The 21,424-nt window shown below is 43.8% G+C and overlaps 2 protein-coding genes across 3 annotated transcripts; one reads left to right on the top strand and one right to left on the bottom strand.

The window, feature by feature from the left end:
- Positions 1–645: 645 nt before the first annotated feature.
- Positions 646–9,758, top strand: aurka (aurora kinase A). 2 transcript variants are annotated; one of them, XM_080000793.1, is made up of 9 exons: positions 646–851; positions 2,447–2,500; positions 2,675–3,002; positions 3,093–3,135; positions 4,037–4,086; positions 4,876–4,955; positions 7,530–7,678; positions 9,077–9,251; positions 9,394–9,758. In XM_080000793.1, the coding sequence occupies exons 2-9, from the start codon at positions 2,450–2,452 to the stop codon at positions 9,559–9,561; spliced, it is 1,044 nt and encodes a 347-aa protein (XP_079856919.1). In that variant the 5' UTR covers positions 646–851; positions 2,447–2,449; the 3' UTR covers positions 9,562–9,758. The 2 variants fall into 2 exon arrangements, with proteins under 2 accessions (XP_079856919.1, XP_079856918.1); XM_080000792.1 differs by having other exon boundaries at positions 4,037–4,228; positions 4,876–5,014.
- A 2,499-nt stretch (positions 9,759–12,257) lies between these two features.
- Positions 12,258–14,736, bottom strand: slc32a1 (solute carrier family 32 member 1; the record flags this gene model as incomplete). Its single annotated transcript, XM_080000021.1, has 2 exons — positions 12,258–13,445; positions 14,323–14,736. 2 exons carry the CDS (start codon positions 14,734–14,736, stop codon positions 12,258–12,260), a joined length of 1,602 nt encoding a protein of 533 aa, XP_079856147.1.
- Positions 14,737–21,424: the final 6,688 nt, after the last annotated feature.

Below are 21,424 nucleotides of genomic sequence, written 5' to 3'. Positions count from 1 at the left end.
ATACATATATACATATAATCACGTGCCCGGTCAAAATTAGGTTGTGATCAGTGCTATGGAGCAAAAAGAAAATGTATCCACTATTGGGGAAAAACAAAAAACCATTGGTCAAAGCAGGAGAAATAAACCAACCACCTGAAACGGTCTGTTAGCTATTCCAAATAATTCCGAATGAACGCCAACCCCCGTTGTTTGTGTTGGAATAAAAAAATGTAAAACATCGAACAGCAATTTTATATTAAAAAAAAAAAAAAAAAAGTGTAAATGAAATGTAGAATATGTAAAAAATGTCATATTTAACTGTATATTTTACCACGTCCGTGTCTCTGCTGCCGCCTACCGTTTGGGAGGAGCGAAACAAACGTGACGTCGCGGTAACTTCCGTTTAAAAAAAAAAATATATTATAATAATCATTTCAGCCAATGGGCGACAAGCAGAGGGCGTGTGCTCGGCCAATCAGCGGCTCCACAGGAAGTGAGATGGTTTAAAATGTGGGAGATTTGAAACCCGCTGGACCCACTGGTGTCCGCACGGAGCGTGTCCGCGGTCCCACCCGAAAAGAGCCCGCGTCGCGTTCTTTCGTTGTTTTAACTGGTCTTACTCCAGCTGTTCTTCCGTTATTTTCCTTTCCGATCGATCGATAGCGGAGGCGGTTGATTTTTTTTCTTTTTTTTTTTCCTCGAAAATAGTGAACGGCGTCGAATAACATTACATGTTTGTATGTTGCTGGCTAGCTAGCGCTAGCCTAACCGCCGTTAGCATACACTAGCCCGACGCTCTTGTGTGAGCTGCTTTCCAATAAACTGCCGGAGAGGAGTTGCTGCTGGTTATTGTGCAGTTTAATATTTAGGTAAGTGGCTTTGAGTGGCTATATAGTAGATTTGGAAGTGCCTGTTTTCGCCGCCGCGGCCCTAGGTCAATACTGTTGCACAGGCCTATCGGCTAGTTAAACGGCTCCCTCCAGCTACCAGCTAGTGAAAGACGTGGTAACCAGCAAGGTGGAGCTCGTCTTTTGGGCTGGAAAGCACATAATGTCCTCAATTAACGAGCTAACTTGGTGGCCTTTAGACACATCTTGACTGCCAGAATGTAATCTTGTCTGATAAGATTTTTAACCCTTGTTTTATGTTTAAACCAATGAACACTTTCGCTCAGGAATGGCCGGTGCTATAAATTCATCGTGTGTGGCCCTTTACACCACTCGTTTTTCATTACAGAACACAATATGCACTAATCACTCATTAACTGGCCATGATGGTCATAGGGTGTGTGGGATTTACACATGTAATGATTGTATTGCATTTGAAGGGCTGATTTAGCACAATAACATTATCATGAGCTGCCCCAGTCCACATGATGACAAATGTAACCCACATCAGAACAGTAATGACACATTTTAGTCTATATATATATATAATATATATATTAAAAAAAAATAAAGCAAGCACCAAAGAAACACACTGTTGCGTTGTCCAGAATAACCCTTTCCACTCACGGGGGTATGAACAGCCCAAAGGCAGATTTGACGCCATGAAGTTGCCTAACTGCAAGTCTGGTAGGCCCTGGCACCATGCTGATGTTTTTAACTAACAGTGTTCCCGGACTATCAGGGCGTGTTGAGACCTTTCAACCTGCGTCGTTTCTTGATCGGTGAAGATTCACTGCACTCTGCATCATTTTCAGCGTTGTCCACTGTTTTACACACTTCTATTTCACCGTTTAAGATTATTGCTAAGGCTGCATTGATTGAGAATGATCTGCTCATGGTCCTGAGTGAGTAAATGGGACCTTTTTGTCAGTGTGTTGCCTCTCTGACAGCAACAGTCAATTCCCGCAATGTAGGATCTGTCTCATGTTATGTATTTGAGGCATTTTTTTTTTTTTTGTTAATGCAGCTGCCTACCTTTTAGTTCAAATAAAAGTGAGTTTTTGTTTATGGTGTGAGCATTTAGAAGTCAATTACCCCAAATAAGGTAGTCACCTGGCCTTAGGCTGAAACAAGTGTTAATAACCAGCCTTTTTTAGTGATGATAAACTCCTGTCAAACCTGTCCAATGTAATACAAGGGTTACGAAAGATTTTTACTTGTCACAAGGCCGTGCAAAACGAAGAACAATGTTGGTCAGAAAAAAGCTACATAAAAGCAAAACTTAGGCAAAAATATCCTACATCAAAATAACTATGTATAGTGTGCAATATTACTTTTGTGTATTGCCTCAGTGTACTTGTAATGTAAAATGGCTGCGAAGGCAATATCACAAGCTTATCCTAAGACTATCTTCTTGTGATGTTGATGGGTGAAGGACGTTGAGTGCTTTTGATGATTCTGTATACCTTGTATTTTATAAATGCTTTACAGCAGCATTGTGTGGGACATCACCAGCAAGGAGCATTATTACCCTATAACCACCAGAGCCCCTAAGCCTCCCTATCGCTCCTTTTCAGATCATGGATGCTGCTGTTTCAAAGAACTACAGACCACAAAAGCATGAAATGAAGGTAAAGCAAGCACTTATCCTAGCCATGAAATTCTGTTAAAACCAGTAATTGTAGTAATACTCTTCAGAATGCTAATTATTCTTTTGACATAGACACTCTGCACAATAGCAAATACACAGCTCTTCAGAGTGCCATTGCAATCCTTGAATGTCTTCTGATTTTGTTTAACTGCAGCCAAATGATTATGGTCCGAAGAGAGTTCCAGTCTCTCACTCGCAGGCTGTCCAAAAGTCTCAAGCGACTCTGACTCAAACTCCACGTGTCCTGGGAGTCTCAAATGGACCTCAGCGCATACAGCGTCCTGTTAGCCAACAGCAGGCTATTATCGGAGCCAATGCAACACATACAACCAATCAAAATGTGAGCCTCCCCAACCAGAATGTCAACCCAGCAGCACAGCCCAAACCCAGCGCCCAACTTGGCAAGGATAAGAAAGTGGCGACAGTCAACTCGGAGCCAACAAAAACCGCAGCCACATCGTCCAAGCAGGAGAAGCCGCAAAGTAAATGTATTTATATTCAATATTTTTAAATGTATTTCAGAGCTGTATTTTATATGTAGTTGTTACACACACATATCTTTTTCTCATTAGACCCACCAGCAAAGAATGAAACCAGGACTGCCTCGGTTTCAAAGTAAGTCTTTCACTTTTTTTTTTAAGGGGGCCTATTATTATGCATTCTAGCCACGCTAACACGCCTCTAAACCATCCTGTTCCAAAATGGGCTGTTTTTTGTGGAAGAAAGCCACCCTCCCAACCCCAGAGTTTTGTAAACCAATGGGGTTTGATCACAAGTCCGATTCTGTAAGCCAATGGCGTTAGCATGGCTTCCGGGTTCAGTTGTACTTCCGCCATAACTTTTTAATTAATTTCACCTTATCAGTCACTTAAATCTGTTTCAGAACAAATTTGAGATGAGAAATAAACAACCCAGTTGTTAAATCTTCGTGCATATTGGATCTACAAGGCCTAATTTAAAAGTAATTTAACTTTCGTTGCCGTGAGCTTGTGGGAGACGCAGGCATCACACTGGTACCCTCAAACTTAGGGGTTTGTTTCATGTAAAGGTTGGAAAATAGATGGATCTTAAATAAAAACACAATTTTCATTGGGTTTGTTTGGAGAAACTTGCAATGCATTGTAGCCTACAGTGAATCTACCGCATACTGTTTTGTTTCTTAGAAACACACAACAGAATTATTAATACTAACTTAGCAATCATCTGTAGTTTCTTCTCTGACAGTTTATTAATTCCTCATTCTTTTAAAAGATTTGATTGCGTTAATCGGATCGGGTTGGTCTCTTTGGTCTTTGCCTATTTAGTAACACCCCTTGGAAATAAAAATGAACAAAGGGATTCCAGATTAATACGCATTTGCGAATTGCTCTGGCGATGCAGGCTATAATAAGTCCCCTTTAAAGTGATTATTTCGATTTTCAACTAGTTTCTTATGGTGTGGATGATGACCTGTTGTATATTGTGTATGTAAAAATTGTTGTTTTTTTGTGACTTGAACTTTTTTGTGCTCACACAGGAAACGCTGGACACTGGAGAACTTTGACATTGGCCGCCCTTTAGGAAAGGGTAAATTTGGAAACGTCTACCTGGCCAGAGAGCGTCAGAGCATGTTTATCTTGGCCTTGAAGGTCCTGTTCAAGAAGCAGCTGGAGAAGGCAGGCGTGGAGCACCAGCTGCGACGAGAGGTTGAGATCCAGTCTCACCTCAGGTAGTGGACTGATCTTGCTTAATCTTTTAACGATCGTTGTGGCTCGATTATGATATTTCAAAACAAATGTACTGGACTTTAAGCACTCCAAGCTTCTCAATTCTCCTAACTTACAATTACTTAGCACTACCTAGCAGTATTTATTGTTACACTAATGTCTCTGTCGCAATGTAGCTTGAATGTTATCCTCCCTTGTAAGTCGCTCTGGATAAAAGCGTCTGCTAAATGACTAAATGTCAATTGGTGAACTAGCAATCTGCAGAATGAGTCCCAAAAGAGATCTCCGAAGATTCTGGAGATTGAGATTACAAATCTGATAAATTGTATTTAAGCTTAAGTCATTAGTGGGCAAGGGATGTTTGTGTTTACTGTGACAGCCTTCAAAATACTATCTGTGACAACAATTGCATGTTAGACCGTTTTAATTGTAAATCTTTGCACTTGGAGACTTTCAGTTCCTTTATTGAGGCAAAATGTATGTTTACACTTAAACAAATCGTCATTAGCTTCAGGACATTACATTGGGTGATGTGATTTAACTGCCAGCTGTCTATGTGAGAAAGTATTAGATTGAACAAAGTTACGTTAAAATATAATATTTTAATAGTTTAGTGGGGTGGAAAAAATATTTTTTGGTCATGTTATAGGCACCCCAACATCCTGCGTCTCTACGGCTACTTCCACGATGCTTCTCGTGTTTATCTCATCCTGGAGTTTGCACCTAAAGGTGAGCTGTACGGTGAGCTGCAGCGCTGCGCCAGCTTCAGCGAGGAGAGGAGCGCCACCGTAAGTGTGGATCATGTTTTTAAACCATCTACTTAGTAAAAAGGGAATAATGTTCTTTACTCAGCTTTAAGGTCTGTGTTGTCAAGCTTTAACTGGAATTGAATTGTCTGTGTACAGAGTAGTGCTTTGTTTATGGGTTGCAATACAGTCAGAACATGGATTACAGGCTCTTTTTAGGCTACATATTTGGCTTGGAAACAATGAGTTTTGCTGGGGTCCTCTGGCCTCCAATCTGGGGGCCACAATGCTACACTTTGAAACTATAAAATGACCCACATGGCTCTGCAAACTGCTATGATGTTCAACATCCTGACGTTGCCGGGGTGTTCACACTCTATAATGCTTTTTATTCCACATTTATTTGCATTTTGTGGACGACGTTGCGGTGTTCAAACTACACGTGCCTCCAGACGGGTGTTTACACGACATTGTCCTACACGGGGCGAGAGTGGGTGGAGACAACCACTGTCTCGCCCGAACACGCCCAAGATTTTCTGTAAACCCTTCTATACTACTCCTCATCACCTGGTTTGCTGCTGCTTTTGTCCCTGATGCTCTTTCAAACTGCACAAGCTTTGTCCCCGAGCTGCTCAGGTTTTCTTGCATGCTTAAAAACCTCAGGGTGACGGCTTAAAAAGCCGTCTGGGACAGGTCCCGACGTGTGGTACCCGTCCAAACTACACAAGCAGCAGGGGTGTGCTGTGAGGCGCTGATGTGGTATTGTTTCCGGCCACTGCTTACAAAGAGAGCAAAGTTTCTGAAGTGTGAAATGTTGGGTAGGAGTTGTGTTTTTTTTTTTTTTTTTTTTTTTTTTTGTCTATACACACTACTCAAAAAAAAAGTTGGATATTCTGCTTTCGGGTGAAATTTCAGGATGAACCTAAAATACACTATAACCTTTACAGGTGAACTTAATTTGACCTTCTCTAAGCTTTTGAATGCACCTGTCCAATTGTTCAATGTTTCAGTACTTTTTGCACACCTTGCTGTTCTCTAACGAGTAGCTGAACCATAAAATTCACAAAAGGTGTTTGACCAATGCATTTCCTGGTTCAATTAGAATTGGTATTTAAACAGTCCTCTTCATCTTCGAGACCAAGGCGACAGCTAACAACTGATCAACAGTACCTCACCATTGCGAGGCTTCAAACAGGATGTTCTCAGAGGGAAGTGGCCACTGAGCTTGGAGTGTCACAGTGTCATCAGCAGGTTGCAACAGAGAGACTGGAAGAGTCACAGAAAGGCATAGAAGTGGACGTCCTTTGGCCACATCCCACACTGATGAGCACTTCATTGTGAACAGTGCCCTGCGGAACCGAATGATAAATGCCACTCAACTCCAGGCACATTTAAGGGAGGTGAGAGCCACCCAAGTGTCACGTCAGACCATTCAAAACCGTTTACATCAGCCTAGTCTGCGTGCTGGACAAGGGTACCTGACCACACCACCAGGCACAGGCATCATCGTCTTGCAGGGGCCAGGGAGCATTTACGCTGGACAGGGGACCAGTGGCCTCAGTGCTGTTCTCTGATGAAAGTCGATTCACGTTGAGCAGAAATGATGGCCGCCAACGATGTTGGAGACGTCAAGGAGAGCGCTATGCATCAGCCACTGTTGTCACCAGACGAGCCTTTGGTGGTGGTGGTGTTACAGTGTGGGCAGGTGTGTCTAGTCAATAGAGAACTGCCCTACACTTTGTGAATGGTACAGTGCCAAGCCCATACTACCTGAATAACATCATTAATCCAGTCATTGTGTGCCTGCATGAACAACACAGGCCTCATTTCATCTTCATGGACGACAATGCTCCAGCTCATGGAGGTCGCATCATTAGGGAACGGCTGCTGGAGACTGGGGCCCCTCAAATGGAGTGGCCTGCACTTTCTCCACACCTGGATCCCATAGAAAACCTATGGGATCAGCTGAGTCGCCGTGTAGAGGCTCGTAACTCTGTGTCCCAGAACCTCAATGACCTGAGGACCACCCTTCAAGAAGAGTGGGGGGCCAGGCCTCAGCAGACAATAAGCTGACTTGTGAACAGCATGAGACGTCCTTGTCAAGCTGTAATTGATGCTCAAGGCCACATGACAAGTTATTGACATTTTTTGTTGTGGTAAACCCACCACTGTTGTTGGCTTTTGTTTCAATACATTGTTTGAGATGAGAAAATCACCATTGCATGCTTCTACTTAAATGCCCTACTTTCATGATATATCACTGTAGCGTGAACTTTTTACATTTTCCATCAATTTCACCCGAAAGCCAAATATCCCTAACTTTTTGTGAGTAGTGTATAGATAGATAGATAGGGGCTTGTTTGTGAATACCTGTTTGCAACACCTACTTTTTTTTTTTTTTAAGTTATGCAGAGGGGAAAATGACTGGATTGACTTTAAATTTGGTGTATTTTCCTCTAACATTCATTAGGATATTGTACCATGGGCCCTAATTTTTTTTTTAAAAATTAACACATACCATTACATGAAAATAAATTACATTTATTTTTCTGAACAGTACATCATGGAGCTTGCAGATGCCTTGAACTACTGCCACTCAAAGAAGGTGATCCACAGGGACATAAAACCGGAGAACTTATTACTGGGTTCCAATGGGGAGCTGAAGATTGCTGATTTTGGTTGGTCTGTCCACACTCCTTCCTCCAGGTAAGTGTGTGTGATACTGTCTGGAGAACGTCTGGTCTGAGGTTTAGTCTCAGCTCAGGAAGGCATTTACTCATAATATTGTAAAATGTGAATGGAATGCATTACGACGCTGCACTCACACGAGCAGCGTCTTTATTGCTTGTAGCTAAAAACTCAAGTCTAGCTGTCGTTTACACCTGCAATGCTTACATCGCCATCTTTGACAGGTTTTATGGTTTGACTGAGCAGAGGGGGGCAACTAACATAGTTGATAGTAGTTGACGCTTAAAGAGCAAAAGCAAATGTCGGTTGTTTGGGGGTACTTCATGGTAAAGAAAGATTAGATAAATTATCTATCGCCTGACTATTTCAACATTGTGCAGATTGCGTTTCTACCACGGTCACAGCAGAACTCCACTCATGATTAAAAGTTTGAGGGTTTTTTTTTCTTTTGTTTTTTTTGGGACTCTTGACGAGTCGTTGGATTTGATTCACTTTCACCAGTGAACGAGAGTGAGACCAGTTGGCCATTTGTTTTATTGTAATGATTGCAATTTATTCAGAAAGTACCAGATTAATACAAATGTATATTTGCACATAAAGTGAAAGACTTTAATTTGAAGTTTGAACTGGACATTTCCATGTTAGTTACATGTTGTGTCCTGAAACTGAGTTACAGTTTGAATTATACTGAAACCTGGTGACAGTCCCATGTTCTATTTTAATGGAACTCAGTGACAGTTTCATGTTCTATTATTGTTCCATAGTCAATAAAGTGTCAAAATCAGATTTCACTAGTGTGGTAACTGAAAATTGCAGCGTTAGTCCCTATGTGCAGCTGTCCAATCACGTGAGCGGTATCAGATCATGGGCTGTATTTGTCATCGACGTACAGCTGATCAGAAATGGGAATCTGCAGGTCAGACAAAAATCCTAAATAGGAATCAGCTAAGAAAATTTCAATCGGTGCATCTCGTTGTGTTCAGTAACTTTACAAGATGATGCATTTCAAGGTGTATACCCTAATGATATAAATGTGTCCTATATATTGTTAGCAGTAGTAACTCGCATACGATGTGATTATCCTCGGTACGAGATGACTACAGCGTCAATAACGGAGTCATTTATTGTGGTAACTCAAACGCCACGGGGACTCCCTGTTAAACTATTTCGGTCCTCAAAATATTTCCCGGGGTTGCCAGGTCTGTTATCGCCAGGCACAACAGGTGGGTAGGACCCAGGGTGCATGGAGAAGTCGTCCAGCATTTTATTGTCAGTTTATTTTTGTCTTGGCCTGAGAGGCCTCCATATAGAACCGCCGAATACAAGCATGCAGCTGTGTACGTCCCAGAAGTGGGGTGTGTACGGCTGTATAAAAGTTGTGACAACTCTTAGAACTTCGTCTCTATGGTCGTTTAGGAGGTCGACACTGTGCGGGACGCTGGACTATTTGCCTCCGGAGATGATCGAGGGGAGGACCCATGACGAGAAGGTGGACCTGTGGAGTCTGGGCGTCCTCTGCTACGAGTTCCTGATTGGCCGCCCGCCTTTTGAGACTAAGAGTCATGATGAGACTTACTGCAAGATATCAAGGGTGAGGGAAGGGTTTTTTACGAAAGATGGGATGTCCTCTAAAAATCTACCATATAAAGTTTGCTTACCAGATTTGATTTGTGTACGCAATTCATGCCAAATTATTTGTATGCCCATAATTAATTTCCCATTTCGTCATGTAGGTGGAATATTCTTACCCTGCACAGCCCAGTGTCAGCGCTGGTGCCAAAGACTTGATTGGCAGACTGCTGAAGCATAATCCCTTGCACAGATTGCCCATCGAGGGCGTCCTCTCCCACCCCTGGGTGGCGGAGAACTCGACCAAGAAGCCCACCACCCAAGAGGCCTAGACCCCCGGGGCCCGTTTTCACATCTCAAATTTCAAGAAGGCTTTGCATTTAGCTGATAAGTCTTATTTCCACCATGTCCTCCGGAGTGATTTCGTTCTTTCCGACATGTTTGTTCTGCAGGCATGTTGAAACCTTTTTAACAATGTCTCAATGGTAGCATTTGTAAATATTTTTATGGATTTGTGTTCACCCGTGGCACCAATACTTGAACAATAAAGTGAATTGCTGTAGTTTAAGGGGTTTTTCTTTAAATTACTGGGGTAAAGCGGCCAGTAAATTGTGCTCGAGAAGTAAACCGTACTGCATGCACCGGTCGTTTGGGATAGTTTTGCAGTCGCATGCGAAGCCAGTATTTGCCCTTTCCGTGATCTGCTCACTAGAGGGCGCTTCGTCACCACGTAACCCTGTTCGCGTTGACTATAACGGAGGCCTCCGCTCCTCGGTGAAGCCGTCACCCAGACGGAAAGAATGACAATCTTTATCGAATGTCACTCAATAATTGAAGCCTTTCTGATTATTTATTTCGCGGTATTTAGGTCTGCATACTACAGGCCCAGAGAAGCGGTAATGATCATATTGTGAGTTGATTATGCCACCACTGCTCTTTGAATGCCTTTTTATATATAGTGTGTGGGTGGTTGGGTCTGTGTTTGCTTGTTAAATTGGGTTTCCCCGGTTCAGAGTTCCTACCTGAGCACGACTCAAAACCCTCTGGTTCATTTCTTTTTTTTTTTTTTCCCCCTCTTAGTCGTTCTTACCTTGAATGTTCGCGCTGTACATTTAAATGTTCTACGTGCGGGAATATTCGACTCCCTGGTGCAAGGTGTTCGGGTGCGGTTCTGTCCTGCAGGGCGGGTCGGGGCCTCGCCCTTCAGAACACGGACAGGATATTCAGGGAACTGCTTCAGGCCTTCTGGTGGGAAACGGACCAGTTCTTCGAGGCCGGGTCACTTTTAAGAACGATTCACCTGCCGCGAGTGGACGGGGGGACACCATGAAACGTCGCTGTTCAAATAATTAGTCTATTAAAACAAATGGGGGGGGGGGGGGGAAAATCGGAGTCCAAATTTCCAGGTCCTATGTGGAGCCCTTTCCTGGCCGGACCCGTCTGCTGCGCCGCCTGGGTAAATCGGCCTGTGCCTGCGATGCGCGTTCGCGGAAACCACACAATGCAACGTCCAGATGTTTGTTGCGCAGCAAGAACAGGTAGACGCTGCAGGGAAACATCTGGATCCAGCCATCACCACATTTCTATCTGCCTGGCTTGTTGCTTTTTGAAATGCATTGGCACACGGGGCCCGCAACATTTAAAAGGAAATCCCGTCTAGTCACTCTTGAGCCCCATAATAATAACATTAATGTAATGCTATTTAACCCATTTTATTGGTGTTTTATTAAAGATGAAAATGCATATTTGCCTTCTCCTTTCGTCGTTCAATACATAAAACCCGCAGACAATTTATCAATATAACTTCACTTATTTCTTTATTTTTTTATATATCCATTTTTCACGATATATGATAACGATTTAAAGATATACATTCCATCTTTTTGAAACCACAGGAACACTACACACACGGTTTTATTACATTTCCACAGGACCCATTGGATTGCACAGAATGGAAACATGTCTCAATGCACATTTTCTTCTTTTCATGATATTTTAATACTTTTAGATTTAGACATCCAAATTTTTTTTTCTTCCAAACAAGGGATCCTTCAAATTATTCTCAGAATATACATTTCAACTCCACAACGAAAAATATTTCGGAGATAATAAAATGAATGTTTAGGCCCCTTTATTATTCAGTTACTTCAAGATTACACCAGAATTTTACATTTTAGGTCAAATGAAGATATAATATATATAAGAGGGTTTTGATAATAGGACTCCCAAATTTCTCCTGCAATAAGGTAGGACTGATTTAATAACAAATAAATAACAACTATCTGGGCATTTCCAGGTTCATTAACTTTTGTGTCTGAATATCATACATTCAATGCATAGTTTGTATAGCTGCTGTATACTGTCGCAAATGCATGTCTAATATTTTAAAACAATGGGGTAGTCGAGGTCCAATTCCCTTATCCCTGCAGAATATTTGCAGAATATATTCTTTGTTCTTTTATATATATATATGTGTGTTACTGCTGGTTATTGCCATTATATTTATACCGTTGTGTTTTCCCGTTTAGGCTTATCACAACATTCACAGCCTGCTGGGGTATTCCAAGATCACCAAGAAGAAAGTGGCATATATATATTTTTTCCCATAAACGGTTCTCATTCGTCATTAAATCACATAATGTCGTCGAATTGTCGCATTTAATCACAAACGGTTACGTCAAATGAAGTGAATTCTCGTGTTTGGACATGAAAAGACAAATTGACCATTTCTGCAATTTTGTTTCAGGTCAATGTTGTAAACCTTCACTCCACTGGAGAATATGGATATTTATATACCATTTATACTAATTGTCCGTGTGTGTGTGTGTGTGTGTGTGTGTGTGTGTGTGTGTTTGAACAGATACAAGACTGTATGAGCACGCAGTGTGACGTGAGTTCTGCGCCTTGTTACGCGTGGAGGAAGCGGGGGCTGTAAGCTGGGTGGGGGCGGCGGAGGGGCGCGCCTGGTCGGAGTGGGGCGTCATGTTTTCTCACTACATGGGGGCTGCGGTTGACATCTACCTCCAGCCTAATCTTCTATGTTGTACTTGTAGGCCTCGACCAGGCCCTCCATGGAGTGGATGAAACCGGATATACTGCAGATGCCTCCTATTACAAAGATGGAAACGTCAAAGAAGACCTGGTGCCACAGCAGCTTCCTCCACAGCAGCTTGAGGTGGAAGAGGCTGGGCAGCAGAAAGCACAGCCCCGCGCCCGTCAGGCTGCCGGTGAGCCCCATCAGGAGGGCGAAGTGCGGGACGTAGATGGCCATGAGCAGCGTGAACACCACCAGGACGCAGCGGAGCGTGAGGCCCCACGACTTGAGGCGCCCGTCGCCGCCGTAGCAATCTGGAAAGTACGCGCGTCCCCCGTCCTGGAAGAAAGTTTTCTCCAGCACCTCGACGGCCGCGAAAAACGGCAGCGGGTAGGAGAGCAGCGCCTTGGCGACCAGGAAGAGGTTGACCACGGCGCGGATGGTGGAGGGCAGGTTGTCAGTGATGACCTCCTTGGTGGCGTCGGCCCACGTCAGGTAGGCCACCAGGGCGAAGAGGCCCTTGAGGATGCAGGCGGCGATGTGCGTCCAGTTCATCATGCAGTGGAACTCGCTGGGCTTCTGCATGTTCCCCTCCAGCGACGGCAGGAAGATCTGCGAGGTGTAGCTGAACACGATGATGCCGATGGAGATGGGGAACTTCTTGACGTCGATGTAGAACTTGACCTTGTCCCAGGCCCAGTCCCGGGCCCTGGAGAGGCAGTAGGCGATGACCAGCACGTTGATGACGAAGTGCGCCATGGTGCACAGCAGGCTGAACTTGGACACGGCCTTCAGGCTCTTGAGGAAGGCGCACGGCAGCAGCGCCGCGGTGGCGATGATGGCCCAGGACTTCTGCGATATCGGCATGTTGGGGAAGCTGTTGTACATGAGGTTGCCGCTGACCACCACGTACAGAATGCAGGTCATCACCAGCTCTATGATCTGGGCTACATTCACGACGTGGCCGCCCAGGGCCGGGAACCGGGGCGCGCAGCAGGCGTTGGCAATGTCCACGTAGGAGTCTCTCACCCGCACCAGCCGCCCGTCCTCATCCTCCTCGTACAGGCAGGCGATGAGGATTTTCCCCGTGTAACAGCACACCACGGCGGCGAAAATAATGAGAAAGAGTCCGAGGTATCCCCCGTGCAGTATAGCGTACGGCAAGCCCAGAACGAACATCCCCTGCAAACACAAAGATATGTCAGTTGTTTGTCGCGGGCCTGGAAAAACACACACACGCACACACGCGCGCGCTTGCACACACACACACACACACACACACACACACACACACACACACACACACACACACACACACACACACACACACACACACACACACACACACACACACACACTCTAATATTTAATGTCTGTCGTCATCACCAGACAGAGGACACCGTGACGTGGCGCCGGTTGCGTGTCGTGACCGCAGCCTGCGTGGCGCACCAGAGGCTTGCTTTGAGGCATTTGTGTCACAAGCAGAAACGCTGCCGACCAAACCGGGTCGTAATTCTTTGATGCCCCCCCCCCCCCCCCCCATTTTCTATTACAACATGCAATATCCCTAATTGACTTCGCCGCGTTGAGGACGAAATAGCTACTGCGCCTTCCGCGCGTAACCGGACAGAACGACACCTGTAATTTGGTTCATTGCGTTCTTTACCCCATGTCTATGAATAGTGGCAACTCCCACTCCCAAAGCTAAATTTGTGACTCTGCACAAAGTGATAAGTAAGTGGTTACCCTCGCGCGTAAAGCCGTTGTTGTGCGTAAAATCAAAGTGTCATTATTGCATTTCCCCTGAATGCAGTTTGATGGGTTGTCTGCTATATAAGAAACAATGAAAACACTGTGTGGCAAATACCAAATTGTTTCGGCTGCTTCATTATTACGAGGCCTTGTCACACTGACACTGCGCAAACTATGTATTAGTTCCATACAGGGTGGGATGACGCTCGGAGTGCCATGCATGATGAATGAATGAACCACCTCAAACCTCAAACACCTTCCTCTATTCTGCAGGGTTGTTGTTGTTTTTTTTGTTGTTTTTTTTTACCTGGATAGCGTTTGTGACGTTCCAGCCTGCCTCCCATGCGGTTATTTTTGGTTTAACTTCGCCTAATTCGTTGGCCAGACCTCCGTCCTTTGAGTCTGAGGGCGGGGGGCCGGTGCCGTCTCTCTGGTAGTGGCTGTCGCCGTCCACCGCTCCCTCTCCGCCGGTCTGCCCGCTCCCCTCTCCTCCTCCTCCTCCTCCCACCTCGTCGGACGTCAGGATGTCCATCTGCATCCCCTGCCTGTGATCATAGTCCAAGTCGTCGCAGGCGACGAACCCCAGAGCTTCCTCGTCCGTGGCGGCTTGGAAGCCCATCCTGGCGAACATGCCGCTCACCTTCGCCTGGGATTTGTTGGACACGGATGTGGCCGCGTTGGACAGTTTATTAGAAAGCTTGCTTCTGATTAACGTCGCCATTTTTGCTGCTGTTTTCCGACTGGCGACTCTATATCCCTTAAATTCGTTGTTATTCCTAACCAATCAAAATGCAAGGGTTCTTTAAATTGCGACGCCTGCGCTAAAGTGGCGGACCAAAGAAAAGGGAAAAAGCGGCGTTCACAGCCCGTCGTGCTTCAGTTGCTATCTCCACTTCTTGTTGAAGGTGCGCCTGCTGCTTGTGCTGCTCCCCAGGTGCATGTCACCTTCACACGCCTGCGTTCCGTCTTTGCATCTTGTTCCACGCACCCCGCTCGACGAATAATGTCCCGATACCCTCCAGGAAAAAAAAAACAAAAAAAAACCACCGGGGTGCGCAACAGCTTTTACGCACGCCAGACGCGCCGCGGGGTTCGGTATTAAATCTTTTCTTTAGGGTTCTAACGTGTCCACAGTTGGTTTTCAGCGGATCCTGATGCCAATGCGGTGCGGTGGAGCCGTGGGAGGGGGGCAGGGGGTGGGGGTGGGGGGGGCATGGATGAGGTGCGTGTCACCGTCAGCCTGCCAATCCACGGACTCCGCTTCCAAACGCGCGTCTCCAGCGCCCAGTGCGCGCAGCCACCCCACCAGAGGAGGAGAAAAAAAGAAAACGGGAGAGATTTGGTGCATTTCTGGGGGAGGCGCTTGCGGTGCCCCGTCCCCCTTCCCTCTTCTATAATCTGGAATATTTATTCCTCACGTCCAATGGCATTCCAGAGGCCTCGAGTCTTGCGTAACTTTGCGCGTATAAAAAGGGAGCAGAGACCGAAGAAAACCCCCGTCAACTGTGTGGAGCAGGTGATATAACCCAGAATACCATTTCATCAGGTTCTTTGTTGTGCCGTATGGTTTTCTCATTTTTTCAATTTTTTTTTTTTTTTTTAGTCACCAAAGAAAGGACGCACCAGAGTTCTGTCTGCTGGAATTACATGGAGACGCGTGCACGTTTTATTTCATATTGGGGGGAATTGCGCGTTTTTGTTTTGCTTGCAGCCGGTAAGAAGGAACTTAAAAAAAAAAAAAAGGTGCAAACGGCAAAGAAAGAGCACAGGATACTCTTCTTAAAATTTCCTCTAAATGTTATCTTTATTTTGCCTTTTTTTTTTGTTTGTTTTTGTTTTTTTACAGGCGATGCCAGATGTTGCTGTAGGTGTTTCCTGCAGCTGAGTGGTTTTATTCCGTTCATTCGTGAAGTCACTGTTCTGACTTCTCTCCATATCAGCGCTGATGTTATTCGTTGTAAATAAAATATTCCAAAAGAAACATAATTATAATTTAACCATCGAAGTAGGATGTCCCACATTTAGCGAACGTCTTTTCATCTCTCCTACATTTTTTGTCGTTGTTGTGAAATTATTATGTCAAAATGACCGAGAAGAAAGACGGGCCAACGAAAAAGATCATGGTCAGCTTGTCATTTTGGTGACGATTAACGAATTAATAAGCCTGTTTTTATGCATTTTCCTTTTCATATTGTTTGATCATTCTGCACAGTGACGTTGATGCAACAAGACCGTAAGATAAACAGCCCTATCCAACCGCAGAAATAGCCTCTAAAAACTATATACGTACATATATAGTCGTGCTTTATGTGCTTGTATCATGCAGAAATTGGTTTAATTCTGTAAACCCTTTTTCCGTCTGTTTCCTCGAGCAGGAGTTGAAGGTTCCTCTGGAGATCCACTGATAGGCCTCCAAGCCTGCAGCGCAAAATAAAGTGGTTCATCTTAAGTGAACTTAAATAACCTGTCCCCTCACACAGAAATCCATTGTTATATTTTTATGTGAACATATATTTGTTCTCGACTCGGGATAAAAACAATAATAATATTCTATTCAACCGCAGCTTCAGAAAGCTGTCTGTGATCCTCTAATGGCTTTGAATGTCGTCCAACCCGCTGCAATCTAATGGTATAATAGTGTATTGTTTACATATGGATAAACCATCATTGAATTAGTTCATTTGTTCCCAAATTATTGCATCATCAGTGCGGTCAGTGCCCAAACCAAACACATATTGTTAGAAGGAAAATCAGAGAAGACTCATAATTTGTGTCTGGCCTTGAAGCAATCTGCTGTCCGGTGTGTAAATGTCAGATCATTTTAAGGTTAAATGCACAAATAAAATGAGTAAAAATAAAGCTAAAATAAGAGAAATGAATAAACCCCTTCGGATTCCATTCATATGGAATGTGAATGGAATCCCACATAATATGCTCCTCCCCGAGTTATGCCGAATGCGGATTTATTTATAAGAAAATGCCGAACGGACGAATGGTTCACATAGTTGCGTGCATGTTTTTTAATAGTGTTATTTTTGATTCTAACGATTGTTTAGCTATAAGCGAAATGCTATTCCGATTCGAGATCTCTATTCCGAGACAGCAGCAATGCAGCGTTGCAAAACATAAAAACATTAAAAAAACAAAAACAAACAACAACAAAAAAAACCACAGGCAGCAAAACAGACAGAACAACACACAGCATCCGAATCTTTCACAGACAGGCCAGAGGGAATCGTGCCAGCAAAGAACATCACCCTCACATTGTGTTTCGCTCGTTGTGAGGACGAGGCTGCTTTCCCCCAAGTGGGTGAAAGGGTTAATGAGGGAGGCTGTTATCAGCGCTCTGCAGCCTCCTCTGATCTGCAGGGCTGGGTGGCTGGATGACTGGGTGACTGATAGCCTGGATGACTGGATGATTGGATGATTGGATGATTGGATGGCTGAATGACTGGATGACTGGGTGACTGGATGATTGGATGGCTGGATGATTGGGTGACTGATAGACTGGATGCCTAGATGATTGGAAGACTGGATGAGTGGATGAGTGGATGACTGGAAGACTGGATGACTGGATGACTGAAAGACTGAGCATGTGCACAACAAACCACGAGGCTATAAACTCTGGATCTGGGGCCGATTTTAGACTTTCTGTGAAGATAAAAAGAGCAACAAAAGCTGAATACATTTATTATTATTATTATTATTATTATTATTATTATTATTATTATTATTATTATTATTATTATTATTATAACGTGTGTTATTTGTCATTAAAGGCCTATTTCTTATGCATTATACAGGAGAATGGAGTCGACTAGGACCAAAATCTAGCCCACTATGGTGGAATTTCCAAGGCTTTGTTGGATTTCAATTTTATTTAGTTGTCAGTGAAGTGGTTATCCCAATGTCCCAATGTCCATCTCCAACGGGAAACAAATTATTTTAAATGAACCTTGTCAATTCAGACCATATCATTTTATAATAAGTGTTGGACCGTATTTGGTTTCAGTCAGAGAACCACGGGCAGACTCCATCTGTATGAGCTTTTTTGCTCTGTCTTTCCTTTCCCCCTCCACTAGTGAAGGCGGGCAGGGGGGGGGGGGGGTGCGTTATCTTTGTTGTGCAGTTTATAACATGTCATTATTGCCAATCAGGGTGGGGAACCTCCTCCCTGGAGGACCCTCTCCACCCACGGTGGCCAATCAAGGTTTCATCTGTGTCCAGTTTGCGCCGCTTTGTGTTGGGCCAGCGCCTCTGACAAAGGAAGGAGCCAGATCCACCTGAGAGAAGCGTGTTTTTTATCATCCGGAGCCAAGTGGAAACCACCATTATGGTCTCCGATTCAACCCCCCCCCCCTTCCTACTCCATCCCTCTTTTTAACCCCCCCCCCCCCTCCCCCGTCCCTCTTTTTACCCCCGGCCCTGCAGTCTGCTTCGCCCCTTTTCACATTACACACTTGGCTGAGCTGGCACGAGGTTGTCCCTCCATCCACAACACACCAAAATGATTAATTATAGCGACAGTGGGAGTGTTTGAGTGTTTTCTGCTGCAAGACATTCTATCTATCTATCTATCTATCTATCCATCTATCTATCTATCTATCTATCTATATCTATCTATCTATCTATCTATCTATCTATCTATCTATCCATCTATCTATCTATCTATCTATCTATATCTATCTATCTATCTATCTATCTATCTATCTATCTATCTATCTATCTATCTATCTATCTATCTATCTATCTATCTATCTATCTATCTATCTATCTATCTATCTATCTATCTATCTATCTATCTACCTTTACACCTTTAATGGTTCACAGTAGGTGATGTGCTCTATCCTTTTTGAATGTGGGATTTGTTCTTTCATCGAAATCACTATGAATCATTTTTCTAATGAGCGAAGAGTGTGCGTCGCCAACATGAAACAAAAGTGGGATGAAAGAGAGATAGGAAAACAAAATATATATTCTTATAATATCGACTGCCATCTTTGCCTTTCAATTTCCTGTTTTTTTCCTTATTTATTCTTCATATATATCATTCATATTTATAATTTTATCTTTTTTTTTTTTTTTTATCATTGTGTGTGCAGCTGTGGTGGCTGGAAAAATGATGCCGTGCCATTTAACCCGTGACACACTCCTTTTGTCCCTTTCTGCCAAAAGCGAGCCGAGCAGAAAATAACACCCAACCCTCATCGGTTAATCTGGGAACTGAAAAGGCACTCTCCTTCCCTGGGGAGGGCAGTGGGGGGAGAATTAACCCACATTAGGCTAATCAGAGGAGCTCACAGTCCATTATCCTCAGCATCACTATCCCAGGTACAGGGTGGGTCTGCATCATGCGCTGGATTGGCTCTTGTCGATGAACCGGTTTTAAATATTCACCTTCGATGAAACAACAGAGCTGCCACGACCACAGTTTTTGGGGCAAATCCTGGTTTGCAGAACCATGGACAGTTGGAGATTTCAAATGTAGAAAAGGCTATTTTAATTGTCTTTTGTAAAGTGTCCTTGGTTTTCTTGAAAGGAGGTTATAAATTATTATAGTAGTACACAAGTAAAAGTAGTAGGAGTTGTCGTAGTAGTATTAGCTCTTTGGATAATAGAGGATTAAAGCTATATTATTTTTGGACATAAAGCGCATACATTGCATTTACCATTTGCATTTATCTTGCTGGACATAATTATTATATATAAATATCAAGATGTATTGACCACTTATCAGTAACCATAATGAGGTTTGTTCAAAGTGAAGTTAGATTTAAACGCACTATTTTTTGTTGATAGACTATATTAAATTCATTAGGCTTATGACTTCAGAGAGACAGGAGGCATTTTAACACATTTTCCCCCAAAAATCTAAACTGTAGGAACATCGCGCATCACGCCCCCGCCAGAGAAATGCAGGTGGCCCCCGGTGCTAAACGACTGAGAGGCTTTTTCATTACTCCTAATGCGCCTGTTTAATGGCTTATTATGGGATCCCTGGAGGATTCCCCAGAAAAGGGTTTGCATTTGGGCATGCTGGAGAGGAACAGTGCGTTGGCGGAAAGAGGCTGCAGCTAACATACATACATATATCAGATATATTGTAATAATAATAATAATAATAATAATATACAGTATTGCAATTGTATATTTTACTGCCTATTATGATACAGTATATGCATTTTCACACTGGAAAACAAACAAACATTGGATTGGAGTCATCAGAGCCTAATAACATTGCTTCCGTTTCTTAAACCTTCTTTAGGATTTATCAACTTCAAGCTTTGCTAACCCTGGATTTCTCAATTTTCAATTGAGAAAGCCTATAGAATATATAGGTTAAACAAATAAAAGCAATGTTTTTAAGCTGATCCACTGAGTCATTTACATCGTCGCAGTGATTTCCTCCATGCACCGTGCTCCGTCTCCGTTTTTCTTTCGGGTAAGTGTCTTATTGTCTGCGGCTTGTCCCAAACGCTGATGTGTGTCATAGAAAATACTCCCACGACGCCGTTTGCTGTTAACCTACGTTGACTTGGCTCTCTCCATCACCCCTCGCCCGGTCCGGGTTCACCCTCCTGCTGCGACATATTAACATTGTAATTGCCTTTTTAGCCCCCTCCTTGAACACAATAAACTGAGCCAGTCCGCAGAGACCTGCAGGGCCCGGGGCCGCACAACACCGCGCCATCGATTTTTCACACGCTACTCGCAGCCACCGCAGCCGTCAACACAGACTTCATTGTAATGACTTTGCGGATGTTCAATTTGGCAAATTATGCATATGGTGTACATTTTACACACGCCCCAGAGAAAATAAAAACGTGTGCTGGGAAAAAAAACCCAGCTGATTAATACATGGGTGGACCACTGATGGAGAGGACAGTGTTTACGTTTAGGGGTGACTTGAGGAAACAGCTACTGCAGAGACTGGTGGGTTATGGGTGACGGAAAATGATCAATAGGTATCACATCTAATCCAGTGGGGAACTATAGAGTGGTGGAGTGCTGCTAATACCACTTTCTGTGTGTGTGTGTGTGTGTGTGTGTGTGTGTGTGTGTGTGTGTGTGTTCATTTTGGTGTGTTGTAGCTGGTTCACCCTGCTCTGTTATTCACTAACAGAGCTTTTCCCAATAGCCAGTCAACGCCCGTGTAATAGTTTTGTCCTCATTAAAGTTTCATGCTTAGAGAGTATATGACAAATAATTAGGCTTCACTGGGACCTAGCAGGACCTTTTATAAGCAGTGCATTGCATTTTTCGCCAACACCCAGTAGGGGAGAGAAAGCATCCACTGAGAACACTGTCGTCGGTCACAGTGTCATTAAGAAACGACAGTGTGTGTTTGGTTTCAGGCAGATAAACAACATTTGCCTTTAATTGTTTAGGTGAAGCGTTATCCTATTGAA

This window comes from Zeus faber, assembly GCF_960531495.2.
Source record: "Zeus faber genome assembly, chromosome: 5".
Lineage (NCBI taxonomy): Eukaryota > Metazoa > Chordata > Actinopteri > Zeiformes > Zeidae > Zeus > Zeus faber.
This window is presented reverse-complemented; position numbering and strand designations above follow the sequence as displayed.